General features: G+C 38.0%; 1 protein-coding gene across 1 annotated transcript; it reads left to right on the forward strand.

Annotated features, from left to right (window-relative positions):
• Window positions 1-2,051: 2,051 nt before the first annotated feature.
• On the forward strand, window positions 2,052-6,807 carry LOC129360602 (uncharacterized; the record flags this gene model as incomplete). Its single annotated transcript, XM_055030928.1, has 12 exons — window positions 2,052-2,327; window positions 2,700-2,836; window positions 3,213-3,519; window positions 3,812-3,894; window positions 4,018-4,070; window positions 4,368-4,410; window positions 4,546-4,619; window positions 4,830-4,943; window positions 5,052-5,362; window positions 5,497-5,675; window positions 5,969-6,138; window positions 6,786-6,807. Coding segments are annotated over exons 1-12 (1,605 nt in total), but the record flags the coding sequence as incomplete, so codon positions are not given.
• Window positions 6,808-16,811: the final 10,004 nt, after the last annotated feature.

Here is a 16,811-nt window from a genome sequence, read left to right on the forward strand (position 1 = left end):
TGTAGGACCTCTGCAGGTCAGTGTTGAGCGGTCGGCACCTCCTGCAGGGATATTGAGTCTCGTCAGGTCCAGTATTGTCTGAAAGAGACGTGTGGACATGCTGCTGTTGGCTTTCACAGTGACATTAGAGGTCTGAACCTAAGACTCTGTGGATTTCTATCAAGTATTTCAGTTTCACAGTGAAGCTTGAGACATTCCTAATTTATTTATGTTGATTACTAAACAATAAAGTTATGAGGGAGATTTCACACAAAAATGTACTTTTAGTTGACATCGAATTAAAATTTCTTCCAAGAACCTGGATACTTATTTCTTCAAAACGATTATCTTTGCAGAAAAATACTTTTATTTACTTAATCAGTTCTAGAGTGAAGATTTTTCCCTGCCAAGCGGCCCTGGAGGTAAGATTTACTAGAATAACTGAGATTGAAATAAGCTGCAGTTGTTCTGGGCAGATGTTCAAGCTGGTTGGTTTGGTCCAGTAGTGAAGCCTGGATCCAATAATAACATCCCGCAGAAGAGGTTTATCTGAGTTTTCATCAAATGCATCAGACCTGATTCTGCTGACTGAGTGTTTCAGCACTTTAAGTCATATTGTTTTCACAGTTCCCTGTTGTAAGTTGTTTTCTGACCAATGTAGTCAGCACTTATGTTTTAATATTTCTGGAAGTGTTTCCTCTGGAGAAATATCTCAGACTTTACAGAAGACGGGTCTTCTGGGTAAACACAGCAGCAGCAGCAGGCATGTTGTGTTTTTAAAAGACTCCACAGAGGGTAAAAAATGTCTTTTTCTTCTATGCTGCTCTATTTTATTTACTTTTTATTGGTGGCAGCCTGTCCAGGGCGAACCCGCCTCTCGCCTGGAACGTCAGCTGGAGATCGGCACCAGAACCTCCCGACCCGACTGGGACAAAATGGATGGACGGTGGAGAAAGTTTGGGCAGGATGACGTTTTGAATCTATTTGATTCAAATCTTTTCAATTTACAATGATTAAAACGTTTATTGCAATCATCAAGCAGAGGTGAAAACTCAAATATTATACTAAAGGAAGAGCAGCAGTACTTTAACTTATTTTTATTAAAGTAAAAATAAAAAAAAGTATTTGGTAAATTGTGACATAAAGAGGAAATTTAGGTTTTTTAAAGATGAAAATAAAAATTATTTATTAAAAATGATTACATTAAATCAGACAAAAACAAAATTTTTCCAAATCCGTTTCATTCAGTTTGTGTCTGGAGAATCTTTTGGTTGTTCTTAATTCAGTAGGTTACTCACAGTAAGAGTAGCGATTCAAATTACGCAAGTAAAAATACTCCTAAATGTACATTATTCAAAAGATAATTGAGTAAATGTAACTAGTTACTCTGCAGTTGAGTAAATTGCCATTCAAATGATTTTGCTTTTTACATCTAATTAACTTGATGTGTTGTTTATCTAACATTACGACTGAATCACTAGCATCTGTGATGGTTACAATAAGTCGTTACATTTATTCTGATTTTGAATTCAAATTCATTTAACATGATTGGTCCGCTTCAATAGGAGTACACCAGTGTCATTTTACATGATACATTGTTTAAAATAACATTGGAGGTTATTAAAAAATATGGCCAAACATATTATGTTGCATAACTACGGTGGCCCTGAGGTGCAAAACACAACAACATTAACGAAAACACAACAACATTAACGAAAACACAACAACATTAACAAAAACACAACAACATTAACAAAAACACAACAACATTAACGAAAACACAACAACATTAACAAAAACACAACAACATTAACAAAAACACAACAACATTAACAAAAACACAACAACATTAACAAAAACAACACAACATTAACGAAAACACAACAACATTAACAAAAACACAACAACATTAACAAAAACACAACAACATTAACAAAAACACAACAACATTAACGAAAACACAACAACATTAACAAAAACACAACAACATTAACAAAAACACAACAACATTAACGAAACACAACAACATTAACAAAAACAACAACATTAACAAAAACACAACATTAACGAAAGCACTACAACATTAACGAAAACACAACGGAAGAGGTAGGTCCCAGTGGGAGACCTAAGAAGTCGCTGATTGGACGACAGGTCGTTTCTCTTTTGAACCGGAAGTTATGCTTGAGTGCTTCTTTTGAATGAGAACCCAAGGAAGCGGGAATACAGTCAATTCGTCATGTATTGCCCGAACTGTGGAAAGGAGGTGGTTGAGCCGTCACCAAATTTCTGCAGTAATTGTGGCAAAAGGCTTGAAGAAACTTGTATGGCGGATACTCCACAATGTTCAAGTAAGTTAAAAAGCATAAAGGAAGATTCATATTTCTTATGGATGTAGTAACTTGCTAACGCTAGTGGTCTCCAGACCGTGTCCACTGTCATTTAGTTGTTCATTATAAATGCAATTAAAAGTACACAAAGTCGCTATAATACAGCAGAATTGTATTAGCTATATATCGTAAGGTCCGTCACAGCCTTAGGCACTACTTTTTTAGGATAATTGTGTCGTTCTGGTTCTGCTGCACTGCGATCAGGCTAGCCCGCCTTTCGGAAGCGAACTCGCACTTAATTTATACTTGTGGCAGCTTTACTTCAGTTCGTAATACATATCGTCTGTTTGCATGAATGTGATGTGCGACATTTTTTCTTTGCTTTACTTCTAGCACAACAGACTGTCCCATCCTGCCCTACACCAGCCCTCAGCACCTTCCTTGAATACAGAAAAAAGAAAAATGAGGAGCGACAAAAATATTCTCTTGGGAAAAAGGGGTTAAAACAAAAGGACAAAAAGAAAGTTAGGGTAGGTCCGGTATGGCTCCAACCAAAACAAGCAGCTTTTAACTAATGGACTTGCTTAAAGAAAGTTCTGCATAGCACAGCTATACAGAATAATTGTTTAACAGTAACAGCAAACTGTCAATTCATGATCAGTCAAAACAGTAAATCATCTATTGATTAATTACTGAGTAATAGTTGTCAAAGCATTGTTCTGTTTGTATCCAAATCTGTAGTTCAAAAGTAAAAGCTTGAAATGACTGATATGAATAGCTAATGGATCTGTTTGCATGTTATTGTAATATAAGCCAGGAGGAATTAAAAACAACACATTTTTTTTTACTATTCTTTAAAAAAGAAAAAAAACATAGCTCAATCTTCCACATAATTTTTTGTTTCAGATAAATATTGGATTGATGACCATTCTGAACAATTGTCTAAAGCCACGGCGTGGAAAAACCATTTCGGTTGCAACAAACCCAGAAGTCTCTGCCACACCTCTCCTCAGTCTTGCTATTAAAAAAATGAAGGACTTCAACAAAGATGTCAAAGATGGACCTTTCCTCCTTCTGTACCCAGATGGGACAGAGGTTATTAATATCCCTGGGACACAAACACCTTTTACCCTTGCAGCTTACAAGGCTGAAGTTGGCAAGACATATCAAAGGATATGTCTTTTCCTCTGCTTGAAAAGAGACTTTGAAGAAGGTAAGCTCAGATGTCTGCGCTTACATTGGCACATTGCAATAACTGCAATAAATCTAAATCTTAAAGCTGTGCAATTAAGCATTAGTGGCATGAATCAATAAAGTAATAGGTGTACATAGATTGGCTCTGACATGTGAAGTTACTTTCTGGACACTTGATAGGTACATTCAGTTTTTTGTTTTTACCAGTGCTATGTTTGTCCTTTCTGATACAATGTAATGTAGTTGACCGAATACAGTACTATCACTTAGTAGAAGTTAAGTTGGTTTGTTTTTTTCCCCTTGTTTTGCAGTTGGAAAATTGTCAGACTTGTCCGATTCTGACCCAGAGATTGTTATTAGAAAATCCTCCGACTTTGATCTTGCTGATACACTGGTAAGTCCAACTTCAAATGTATTTGGTCTGCCATTTTTATTTGGTTGAGTGATCACAACAAGCGCATTTTACCTAAGCTTCATTGGACTATGAAGATGTTAAATTGTGTTTCATTTTCTTCAGCCATGGGAACCTATGGATGAGAGCAGTCGTTTACAACAGGTGGCAGAAACACAGTAAGTTATATTTTAGGGACATATCATAGCATGATGTGTGTACATGTATCAATAGTATTATAACCTTCATTGCATTTCATATAGTATGGATTGGTGACATGTTGAATGTGGATATTTGTAAATTATGTGGTTATGGGAACATGTCCAATGAAGTTTTTTTTTTTTTTTTTTTCAAGATGCTTGTTTTTAAATGTTGAATATACTGGATTGGAAATAATTATTAGACCACCCTTGCTTTCTTCATATGACTTCATATGTTCAAATTACCCATTAATATGTTTTTCATTGTCCTTTAAGTAATGGTGTTGGGGATCTTGCACTTGCAAATGAAGTAAAACAGGTACAACTTTTTATTATGTCACACCACAATCCACAGATTTTTATCTCAAACCTTTTAGTAAAATATTTTGATAATTAAAATAACTGTAGAATAGTCAATTATTAAGTTTCATTTTACTCTTTTCTCTGTTTTCAGGTTATGGATTTGGATGACAACAGCAACAATCCAAGCACCAGTGAATGTGTCCCTGTCCAGAGCTCCTGTTACAGGTGTGTAATGGCTTCTGTCATAAAGAAGAAGGGTGTGTGTTGTGTCATCATGACAAGGTGATACTGATAGATCTATTGTGTCATCTAAAGTGCATTTATTTACTTCGAATGTTGTAAATATAACTTCTGACATAAATGGAATGTTTTGTGAAGGACAGTTGGAAGTTCCCCCCCCTCCATCTATATTGTGTGCACGTTTTTGCTCCACAGAGACTACACCAATCTCTTTGAGCCCATTGTTATTGATGATGATGATGATGATAATGATGGGATTGAATATTTAACCGAAGACAAAAAGCAAGACCTGCCCCCAGAAGAACATGCGTTAGTAATTTTAATATTTTGTATTTAATTAACCAGCATCCTGCTCATGCATAATTACATAATGCTAAGTGTGATCAGTCAACTGCTTTAAAATATTTTTTTTTCTAGAGAAACAAATGTGCAGCCACATGATATTATTGCAGAACTGGCCATGGGTATTGACCACAAGAAAGTCAGCCGGTTCAATATATGTCGGACTGATGTGTGGGATGGAGCTGTTCGGGGCTTTCAGAGGAGCACATACTCCGACAAGAATGACATGTTCATCAAATTTAACGATGATGCTGGCTGGTTGGAGGAAGGGTTGGACACAGGTGGCCCGAGGCGTGAGTTTCTCACGCTTCTCATGGCCATTCTGAGAAATCGCCCGATCTTTGATGGACCCCCAGAAAGTCGTTACATTGTGTGCAATTCGAGAGGTGAGACATTTTTTTGGGTTTGTGAAGTGGTAGTACTTCTAAAATCAAAATTTGCTGAAAAATCAGCTTATGTTTTTGTCATAAGCAGATCTAAGATTTAATTACCCACAGTAATTCTGTGCTCTGTACAACAGCTGCCAGGGAAGATGAGTATTTTTTAGCAGGAAAGATGATTGCCGTATGTATTGTACATGGGGGACCAGCACCACATTTTCTCTCAAAGAACCTGGTCAACTACATGATAGGGAATCCAAGTTTCAGCGCCACTGTTGAAGATGTTAAAGATGAGGAGATAGGGAAAGTTCTGAAACAGGTAGGAAATTACCTAGGCATAGGGAATAGATTTATTGTATGCCAACTGGAGATTATTTTCATTTTATTATTATTATTTTCAGATTGAGATTACAAAATGATTATGACAAAGTACCAAGTTTGTTTTATCAAAGCTTGACAAATGTTTTTGCTGTGAAAGGCCCGATTTCAGCCTGTCTCAACAGATGTTACATTACAAACACACAAAATGTTAATGCTATGTTTTTATTCATAACAAAGATGTTTTTAAATTTATAGTTCTGTACTTCTTCTGGAATACTGCTTGTTTTGTAGGTCCTGGAAGCTGATTCAGATGAATCTCTGCTAAATGTAATTTTGCAAAACAGTGGGATGTTCCAAACTGCTGGATGCTTCAGAGGGGTGAAGGCTTCTGAGAAGAAAGCTTTTGTAGAGGAGTATCTCAGATGGTACATCCTTGACAGAAACCACAGTGCCATTCAACGGTAATCAATAAATAGTTATAAATAATTAAAAACTATTCTGAAGTTCTATGCTCAGTACTCAAGATCATTGAGTGTTGATCTAGAGTATCAATGTTCAATGTCAATACTGTGAACAACTGCCACTGACATGACACTAATTAACTAAGAAAAACTAATTAGGTATAAAAAATTGGGATCAGATTAGAGATATGACATTAGTAGATCAGACATCAAATTTAACCAGCTTCCTTCCTTAATTGTTTTGTTTTTAATCTGTCGTAGGTAACACATCTTTTTGTGTTTTTCTGAAAAATTGTGTGAAATATTAGAATATACAGAGCAATACTTGCCAAATTCTGAGTTTCACCACTTCTATCATCCATTCGGAATTTTATGTGCAACAGGTTTTGAATCGTTGTTCACCATTACACAGATTAATCATAGGCATGGCACATGAAAAATATTTCAATGTGACTTATAAAAATATACTGTTGCATGACAATTTCGTTTTTTGCACAATGAAAACATTTTTTAAGTTTCAATTTTATATTTTACTTTTAATGATAACTTTTGAGCACTGTGGAAAATTAGCTTTACTTTTTATTTTTGTTTATCTTTTTGACTTTATATATACTCTATCAATACAGTACATTGCTTATCGTTAACAGATTCAAAGATGGACTGGCAAGTCTTGGTTTTTTGCTGCACTGCAGCAGCATTCCAGTGTCCTGTCCCCAGTCCTATGTTTCTCTGCCAAGGCTCTGACTGCTTCAGACTTGGAGACCATGTTCCAACCAGATCTCAGCCCTGTAGGAAGCAACAGGCGGCAAAAGGAGGGCAAAACAATTGTCTTCTGGGCAGATTATTTGCTTGATTGCGAAGGTTAGTAAGAACAAATTGTGTTATTCTAAAATTGTTTGTTTTATTGGAAAACAAAAATAAAAAGAAATAATTTGTACAAGGCATTATCTATTAACTACATTGTTTATCATCTTTCAGAGAAAACAACTGCTGTATCTCTAGAGGAAGTCCTGATGTTTGCAACAGGTCTCACAACGATTCCACCAGCAGGCATGATGCCATCCCCACATCTTGAGTTTTTGAGTGATTCACCCTTTCCTATTGCAAACACCTGTGCAAACACACTTAAACTGCCACTTTTGGAATCTTACGCTGATTTTAGAGCTAACATGGACTTTGGAATACAAAATGCTCCGGGATTTGGATGTTACTAAAATTGAAAAACATGGTTTCTTGGTTAAATGTGTTTCCAAAAAATAGTTGTTTTGCAAAACCTTTTTCTTGTTATGTTCTTTCTCGCAACTTTTAGCAAGTTAAAACAAATACTCAAAACTGTTAATTAAGAGTGTAATGTCAGATTTTATCTTCATAGTTCAAACTAAATGCACAATTTTGTGTATTAAAAAAAGTTTAATTCCGAATAACAATGAAGTTTTCACTTTATATCAACAAAATGAACAGGAGACAAAATATAAGATTTGATGTTGCTTGTTTGTGTTCACAGCCTCGCAATGTTTTGAGCAATAAATACAATTCCATTGCTGACTCCCAGTCTTGTGACTGCTGTTGTCCATGTTGTTGCATGGCTTCCTGTAGGTATTCCTCGATGTCTTTATCACCACACAACTCTGTCACCTGACTTGCTTCTGGGAAAACATCCAGATCGCTGTCCTCAACAGGAAATCCACAATCTCTTGATCCATATCTGCAAAGTCAGAATATAATTAATAATAGAATTGTGACAGCTGTTTTCTCTATTTAGTACAAATACTTGGAATCGTCTTTTTTTTTTTGCTGGCTATAGTGAGCACTATCAGTGACAGCTTATACAGTGTATCACAAAAGCAAATACACCCTTCACATATAAGCTGTACTCACACTACTTTCATTGTGTCAAAGTGAATTGTTGGTGTTATCCCATGACAAAATATACTTTAATAGCTGGAAATGTGAAGGGTGTATTTGCTTTTGTGTACATTAATAGCTATAGGTTACTTGTACATAGATAATAAGTGTCCTAACAACACTTCTGCATTGTTATGTAATGTCAAGCATTATTTCTATTTGTGAAGATGACAATTACCTGTGAGGCAAGAGATAGAGTTCGTTAGGAATCCCCCCAGGACATGATGCAAGTCTGCTTGGCCGGATCCTGTGGTTATTCCAGAGACCTTTGCATTCATCCAGGTCTTTCTGCAGAACTCTGGTGAAGCAGAATCTGAGCAAGCACTGGTGCTCATGGCTTCCGTTGAAGTTTCCAGAGTCTCTTAAATCTCCGAAAAGTCCATCCAAAACTGAGACCTGAGGATAAATTGAATTAGAAACGGTTCTGTTCTTTTTCATATTAAAATGATAAAAACAAATTGTCCTTCTCCATGTCCATAACATTGAAAGCATGCTATAAATGTATGTCACACTGAATATCGCGCCCTACTTTTCCACGTGCAAACTAAAACTTTGTATAACATCTGATACCAAACAATGAAAAATTATAACTTGGACAAAAAAATTGCAAAAGCCTTATGAAAATAAATGTTTGAAACAAATTCACTTATTACCTGGCAACACGATAGCCATGTGACTGTCAACTCCATAGGCACTTCCTATGAAGTTGTCATGACAACAATAAACAAATCACAAGCTTAAACCTGCCTAACTAGAAAAATTTGCTTCACTGACATCTGACTTACGTGTATGTTGCTATAATCACCAGAACCTTGTTTTTCACACAAAGAATTTGGACGTACTTTATAAATCCGTTTAAACTCAGACTTTATGCTTACATGGACTTTACACTGTGATCAGCTTTCGCTGTACTTCACATCTGAAAAACACAGATGTACCCACCTTCCTCTCCTGAAAGAAGACCACCATGACTCGATGCGTTGATTCCCTGTGGATGATCCGTAACTGTGGCTTGATGATCCAGCATAATAATCCGTATGCGCATGCCGGAGGGTACATTGTACTGCTGCCATAGTCCCGTTCTCTGTGCCTAGGTCTGTTCGCAGTCTCATTGGTATTACGCCAAGACTCTTGACACAGTTTATGTAATGCTGGGCAATGACAGAGGGATTGTTGTTTGTTGCCCCACAAACAAGCCACATCATTCTTCTAGAAAACCCATCAATGCATCCTGAGATGGCCAAGCCGAATGGCTTCAGTTTGTCGTAGCCATCTACATGCCATATGTAATTGGGCCCCATAGAGTGGTACGTGCGTCTGGTAAACTTCCTGCGAGTCCTCAGAGCGATGCCCTGAGGATTCAGCTGCCTCAGCAGTCTCATTACAACATCACGTTTGACACGCAGGTTGTGTTTTTGTTTGAGAACCTGCCACATGGTCCGATAGCCAAATAATTGGCCTGGTCCTCTAAGCTCGGTCATAATGGCACGTCTCACGTCAGAAAGTGGAGAGTAGTTGCCTCGTCTATGCAGCCCTGCTACTTTCAAATGAGCCTTTAAAGAACGCAGGCTAACCGACACTTCGTGGTTGGTCTGGAGCATGTCCAGTATCACCTCGTATGTATATCCTGACTCAAAATATTCCCGAATAACGGTACTGAGGTTTGGATCACTGAGAACATTCATGTTTTTAGCAATCAAGTTAAGCCAGAATAACTTCCGGTTCAAAAGAGAAACGACCTGTCGTCCAATCAGCGACTTCTTAGGTCTCCCACTGGGACATACCTCTTCCGTTGTGTTTTCGTTAATGTTGTAGTGCTTTCGTTAATGTTGTTGTGTTTTTGTTAATGTTGTTGTGTTTTTGTTAATGTTGTTGTGTTTTTGTTAATGTTGTTGTGTTTTCGTTAATGTTGTTGTGTTTTGTTAATGTTGTTGTGTTTTCGTTAATGTTGTTGTGTTTTCGTTAATGTTGTTGTTTTCGTTAATGTTGTGTTTTCGTTAATGTTGTTGTGTTTTCGTAATGTTGTTGTGTTTTGTTAATGTTGTTGTGTTTTTGTTAATGTGTTGTGTTTTGTTAATGTTGTTGTGTTTTCGTTAATGTTGTTGTGTTTTCGTTAATGTTGTTGTGTTTTCGTTAATGTTGTTGTGTTTTTCGTTAATGTGTTGTGTTTTTGTTAATGTTGTTGTGTTTTTGTTAATGTTGTTGTGTTTTTGTTAATGTTGTTGTGTTTTTCGTTAAGTGTGTGTTTTCGTTAATGTTGTTGTGTTTTGCACCTCAGGGCCACCGTACATAACCCAGTAGGACTGGACTGCATTTCATATCAGCTGCTGTCAATAATTATTGATTAGTTTTTTTGTTTAAGTTTCTGAAATGCTGCCAAACTGTATTTGCTCTTCTTTGTTGTTTATTTTCATGCAGTTGTTAGTAGATCCAGCTGCTGCTGCGCCAGTTACTCAGCAGGTCGTTGCCGGGTAACCCAAGAGTGAGTGAGTTGCTAGGTTACTGAAGAGTGAGTGAGTTGCTAGGTTACCGAAGAGTGAGTGAGTTGCTAGGTTACCGAAGAGTGAGTGAGTTGCTAGTTACCGAAGAGTGAGTGAGTTGCTAGGTTACCGAAGAGTGAGTGAGTTGCTAGGTTACTGAAGAGTGAGTGAGTTGCTAGGTTACTGAAGAGTGAGTGAGTTGCTAGGTTACTGAAGAGTGAGTGAGTTGCTAGGTTACCGAAGAGTGAGTGAGTTGCTAGGTTACTGAAGAGTGAGTGAGTTGCTAGGTTACTGAAGAGTGAGTGAGTTGCTAGGTTACTGAAGAGTGAGTGAGTTGCTAGGTTACTGAAGAGTGAGTGAGTTGCTAGGTTACTGAAGAGTGAGTGAGTCGGTTGATTCCACCAGCGATGCTAAGCTAGCAGTAAGAGGTGGAGTCTAAAGCGTTTCCTCTGCCTACATTTCCCAGAATGCTGTGCGGTTCTGGCTCGGAGTTCAGTGAATATCCTATCAGACATATTATTTATTGATATTGATCATGTCTATCACAAACATACGGTATATTGCTATTGATTATTGTCCAGTGCTGTGATATAGTGATAAAACGTCCAGTATTTAATATTTTCGTCATATTGATCAGCCGTAGGAGACACTGACCTTGCTCTAGAACGGCATGGGCCCCTTGTGGGAAAGACGGGGCCGTGGGCGTCTTCTCTTGGCTGGTCTGTGGGTCTGACCGCCTCTCACTGGGTTCTGCTGGGCCATTTTTCTCACTGTAGCTGCCTCTTCCAGCCCTCTGCCATGCTCCGTGGAGGCCATGGGACCTGGAGGACACACACACCAACGAATCAATTAGATAACCAAAAAAGGTAGAGTTACCCAACTTTTTGACAGCGAGGGTATTACAATGGGATCATGAGCCATTGGTGCTTGAAGCAAGACCCTAAAAGGGATCAGACTGGTAATGGATGAGGAAACAAGAGACAAGAATGAATGGGTGTGTGTCGGAGTGTGTGTGGGCCCCTTGGAGCCCACCCATCTGCACTGCAGGCGCATCAGGTCAGTGCAGCAGATACCAAGGCGAGAAACCTAAACCCCTCATGTTTCATGTCACCGTCACTCTGCCTGCAGTTTACAAAATCCTCCACACACCAAACGCCGCGAAGGAGCTTCCCATGCTCCGGGATGAGCTTAATCGCGCTGAAACAGTGTGGATTTCCCTCGTTTACACGTTTTCAGAGTGAACCCAGATGTTCTCGGTCGTCTCTCAGTAAGTGAGGCCTGATCTCCTTAAGCTCCTTCTTTTCCCCTGGGTTTGGTCCACCCAACATGCCGCCAAACCTCCTGCAAACCGACACACTCCCTTCTGTTTCTTCAGCTTATTTTCTGGCATATACGTCTGATCTTTTATGCTACGTCCATTTTATAAGTTGAGTGAAATTTGAGCCAACGCAGCGGAGGAGTTCATTTCATTTTCACTTCATTTCTTTAACTCTCACCTTTAGAAAAACATTAAATATAACATGCAAAGTGATTAATATGTGTCTTTAGTACATTGTTTTCACGTTTTGTCTCCTAAAGTTGAGATTTTATGTGATGACCTCACACAAAGGAGTGGGTGATTGTGGAATTAACATGTTTCAAAAATGTAAACGCTTTAAAATCTGGAAGGTGTGGCAGGCATTTCTATTAATCTTTCTCAATTTCAGCTTTTGGAGTTTTTCTTCCAGCTTTCGATATTCTTCTTCATGAAACTAGCTAAAGTTCAGTCAGGTTGAAATGAGATCATTTATAAGCAAAAACATATCACCCATCATAAGCATGAAGGACTCTGTGAATGTTTATGACTGTTTTCATAAAGTGTCATTTGGTAAATAATGACCCTCTTAATGCAAAGCTGTCCATTAAATGCAACTTTGCATTAAAATGTTATTATGTACCAAATTAAACTTCATGACAACAGCCATAAACATTCATAAAGACTCTTTCATGTTTATAAAAGTGTCATGTCTTCAAACACAGTGTCACCATCAACTGGATTTAGGTCTAGACTTTGACTGGACCATTCAGGATCACTGACACCTGAACTAGAGAAGGAAACTTTTTATTAATATTTACTAATATTTTTTTTTAAACAACCTTCCCTCAGTGCCTTTACTTCCTGCATCTCCAGTCACAAAGCTGATTGACATTATTCACATGAGGTCATGACATTCCTCCCCTCGGAGCGCCGGGCGCCATTTTTAGAATTCCCCAGGGAACCACCGTCTTTGGCTCTGCAGCGGCCTGAGTGAAGACAAGGCTTAAGATAAGTCTGCCGGCCGACTGCAGAGACTCTAAAAGTTAAAAAAGTTTACTGAGCGAAGCAACTGAGGAGCTTAGAAAAGCCAAAATGATGCTAGGTTTGCACTTTCCTTAAGACTTTTCTCATGACTTGGTCTGAGTTGAGGCAGTTTTGATAATAGATGCTCTTAAAAGAACAATTCATATATTTATTTAACTCATTCATTTGAACAAAAAAAATCTTTCTTTAAGAGCTGAATTTTAAAAAATGTCATCTAGCTGTGGCTTCATAAAGATTTTTATTCAACACTTCAAGTCTCAGTGCTTAAATAATAATGATTAAGTCAGACAGCCTGCTGAATATTTTCAGCTTATATCCCTGAAATGCCAGACATCTTAAGTTGCATTTCCACACTAATCTTCTTCCGTAACCATATTACTCAGCCATAGCTGTGGGCTAACAGTGGGCGAATTCATTTGCAGCATATTTCCACATCTAAAGCGTATCTTTGACCCTTGGAGCACTAATCTGTGCATTATCCTCTTGTTATTGTTCCACATGTGCAGTGAAACAGGGACGTTCACACATCCTGGAGGAATTCAGCGCCTTTCTTTCAGATCCTGGAGCCTGAATGGCAGAAGAGGAAGAAGCTGGGAGTATCATTGGGGGTTGTGTTTCAACTGATGGGCCCATAAAAACGCCCTCTTCATTCAGATGCAGAGCACACGGAGACACAAGAATGAAGAAAACAAACTGGTTTATTTAGAAATCTGACCTGAGCTGATGCAAGGAATCACGTGTAAAGATGAAACTTTGAACATTTAAGGATTTAAAACTTAAAGTATGCAAAGATTGAAATTGGTCCAAGTGTTGAATTAGTCAAAAGTAATATTAATATTTGGTTAAACAACCCTTATTAGATGCAGAGAAACTGCATTTTGGACAGGTTTCTGGTAAGATTCTTGCTGAATATTTGACCTCTGAACTCTAAAAGTTCAATTTTAAATAGTTCATGTAATTTCTTACAGCTGAGGTTATCATTCTCAAAAGTTAATGTTAGCCTGTTTTATCCATTCAAAGCCCAGTTTTACATCATTTTCCAGCTATAACAAAACTCTGTTCATGATAGTTGAACATTTTGGTCGTAGCTTTCGTTCTTCCAGTGGCAGCAAAACAAACCCCCAGCATGAAGCTGCCCCCACCGTGCTTGGTAGCTGGTAAAGTGTTGGTTGGTGAAAAAGCTTTTCATTAACATTGTGACCAAATCAATACATATTTATCTTATCTGACCAAAAAACTGCAGCATCTGTTACTTTATGTTAGAACTAAAGAAATAGTTAGTGAGATAGACAGCCCTCTTGATACTAACCCTAACTCAGGTTTTTAAGAAAATAACTACTTATCAATTAACTAGTTGATTGATAAGCTCAATCAGCTTTAGATTAACTCATTAACTGATAGCGGTTACTGCCAACCCATTTAATTTCCTTGTGAAAAGCATTAAAATGGAAAACTTTGGACGTAACAAGTTTCAGACGGGTTTACAGACATCACTGAACCATTCAGGAAAGCAATTTGTTTGAAAACACACCCGATACTCTGCTGCCATTACCGGTGTTTAGGTTACCCTCCACTTTAAAGACACCAACATTCACACCGCAGTGCGAGTTTGTAGAAGTAATTTCGCCGCGGCTCACACAAACTGGCCTGTTTTTCCTCTCCGGGTGGATCAGCCTGTCGCAGTCCGGCTCCATAATGAGACAATTTAAATGTCTCCTGTCATTGCAAGCTGTCAGCCGAAGCTCCTCACCGGGGATTCAGGGGGAGCATCCCGATCCTCCTGACAAATCTCAGCCTGTCCTGTCCGACTACGGAGGGAAAAGTGTAATGAAAGGCTCTAAAAATAAGCCAGCCTCGGCGATATCACCAGCGGTATAGATTCACTCTCAGTGGGGAGAGGATGTCAGAGTTGTTGACGGGTTGCTTTTTATCTCGACTCTTTTATAGTGGAGGAGATACAGATCAAACGTGGAGGCATGAATGGAAATGTTTTAGAAACCTGTAAGTTACAGTAAGGATCCATATTCTCTTGAAATGTATACATGGATACTGTTTTTGTGACGCCAGCCAAGCTAATTGCTGATGTAGACGATTTAAAATGTTGAAAAACAATTTAAATTATTAGTAAAGCCTTGCTCTGTCACACAGCACCATATTTTATTTTTGGTATTGATCTTCTGATACTAAGTAAATACAGGGACATTATCACCAATACTGATTGATAAGTGATCAAACTTATCAATCAGTGAACGTTAAATGACTTTCCTCAGAATTTACTTTGTTTTCCTCATAATTCTTTTGCCTCATAATTCTCTGTTTTGTTTCAGAATTGACTTTTTTTTCTTAAATTTGACCTTTTTAGATTTTTTTTAATGCTATAGAATTTGGACTTTATTTAAGAATTTTGGACTTTTTTCAGAATTTAGTTTTTTTCTCAGAATATCAACTATTTTTTTTTTTTTTTTTTACAGAATTCTGGATTTATTTCATAATTCAAACTTTTTGTCTGACTTTTCAACAGAATTTTGACTTTTCCTCAGAATGTTGATTTTTTTTTTCTTTTTTTGGTCAAAATTCTGACTTTTTTTGTCAGAATGTTGAGAAAAAAAGTAAAGCATTCTTTTGGTGCCTCTAATCCTCTTCTGTAAACATCTGTCTTTAGGGCGTTTTTGTACTTATTCCTTTGATTTATTTTGACCAATACAGACTTTGGACAAACTGTAAGTATCAACAAAGTACTTTTTATAACAAATAGTGACAATAGTGAGCCAAAGCAAATTAGTTAACGCTTTTCCAAAATAAAGTATAAAAAATGATCACTTACAGCAAATTTTAAAAAATCTGTTTTGAGTTGAGAAACTACAATAGAAAAACAAAGTAAAATCTAATTTTGCTGAAGGAAAAATCTCATTTATTTCTGTCTAAAGCCTCGATAAACACAATCTGAAATAAGATCCAGTCTCTGTCCTATCGTGTCTGATCTTTCCCCATGAGAGATCTCCATGTTTGTGTTGCTTTGGTCAAACAGCAAAGCGGCTGCTGGATAACACGTGTCCCACCACAGTCAGCATCTCTCCACCATCTCTGGTGACCTTCAAGCCCCCACTTGCCCCCTTCCCATCAAAACTCAGCACATCTTCCCTTGCTTGGTGATTCTCTCATTAAAGTTTAATAACAGGGGAATTTCAGGAATGCTTTGTTATCGCTGCCACTGCTACTAGCGTTACCTCTGCTGCTTTGAAAATAAGAAGAGTCGGCGTGTGCGTGTGTGGAGAGGTAAAACCGATTACTTGATAATGTCAGAAACTGGCTGTTCCCGGTGCTAATGATGAATGGCCGCTTCCCGTTTCCTCGTCCTAGTTTTGCAACTCCTGAGGTGAATCTGTTGTGATGTCTTCTTTAAATGGCCGTCTCTCTGTCTTCTTGTGGCCTTGTAAAAATAGGAATGCGGGCTCCATCACTGGAGCCTAGAGAGACATTCATCCTCTGCTTGTCCGTCCAGGCATTTGGTTCAACGCCAAGTTGCCCTGATGGCTACCGAGAGCGAATATACATCACAGCTGTGTGTCGATATGGAAAAGCTTCGCCTCGAACGAACAGGGAGACGCTTATTGATAGTTGCAAAGCTGATTTGTAAGTATTGGCTGCCAAAACCGCCGCCACTGCCGTAATAAATGTGCGTAAATGGAGCGGCAGGATAATGGGTTTTCTAACAGATTAAACTGTGCTGGTCTGGAAGTCTAACTATAGCAGCAAAACGCTCACATTCATCAGAAAACATCAAGTGTCAAACATGCTGAGTTTGAAGAATGACCAACACAGATTTCACCCCGCTTGGTTTAATTTTCTTTGTCGATGCAAATTGATTTGTTGCTCTGAGTTTGTTTTTCTCTTGTTGCTCATCTGTCATCAAACTCATCAAGAATCTGCAGCGTGCAATCTCATAG

Source organism: Poeciliopsis prolifica, unplaced genomic scaffold (genome assembly GCF_027474105.1).
Source record: "Poeciliopsis prolifica strain line A6 unplaced genomic scaffold, Auburn_PproV2 SCAFFOLD006, whole genome shotgun sequence".
NCBI lineage: Eukaryota > Metazoa > Chordata > Actinopteri > Cyprinodontiformes > Poeciliidae > Poeciliopsis > Poeciliopsis prolifica.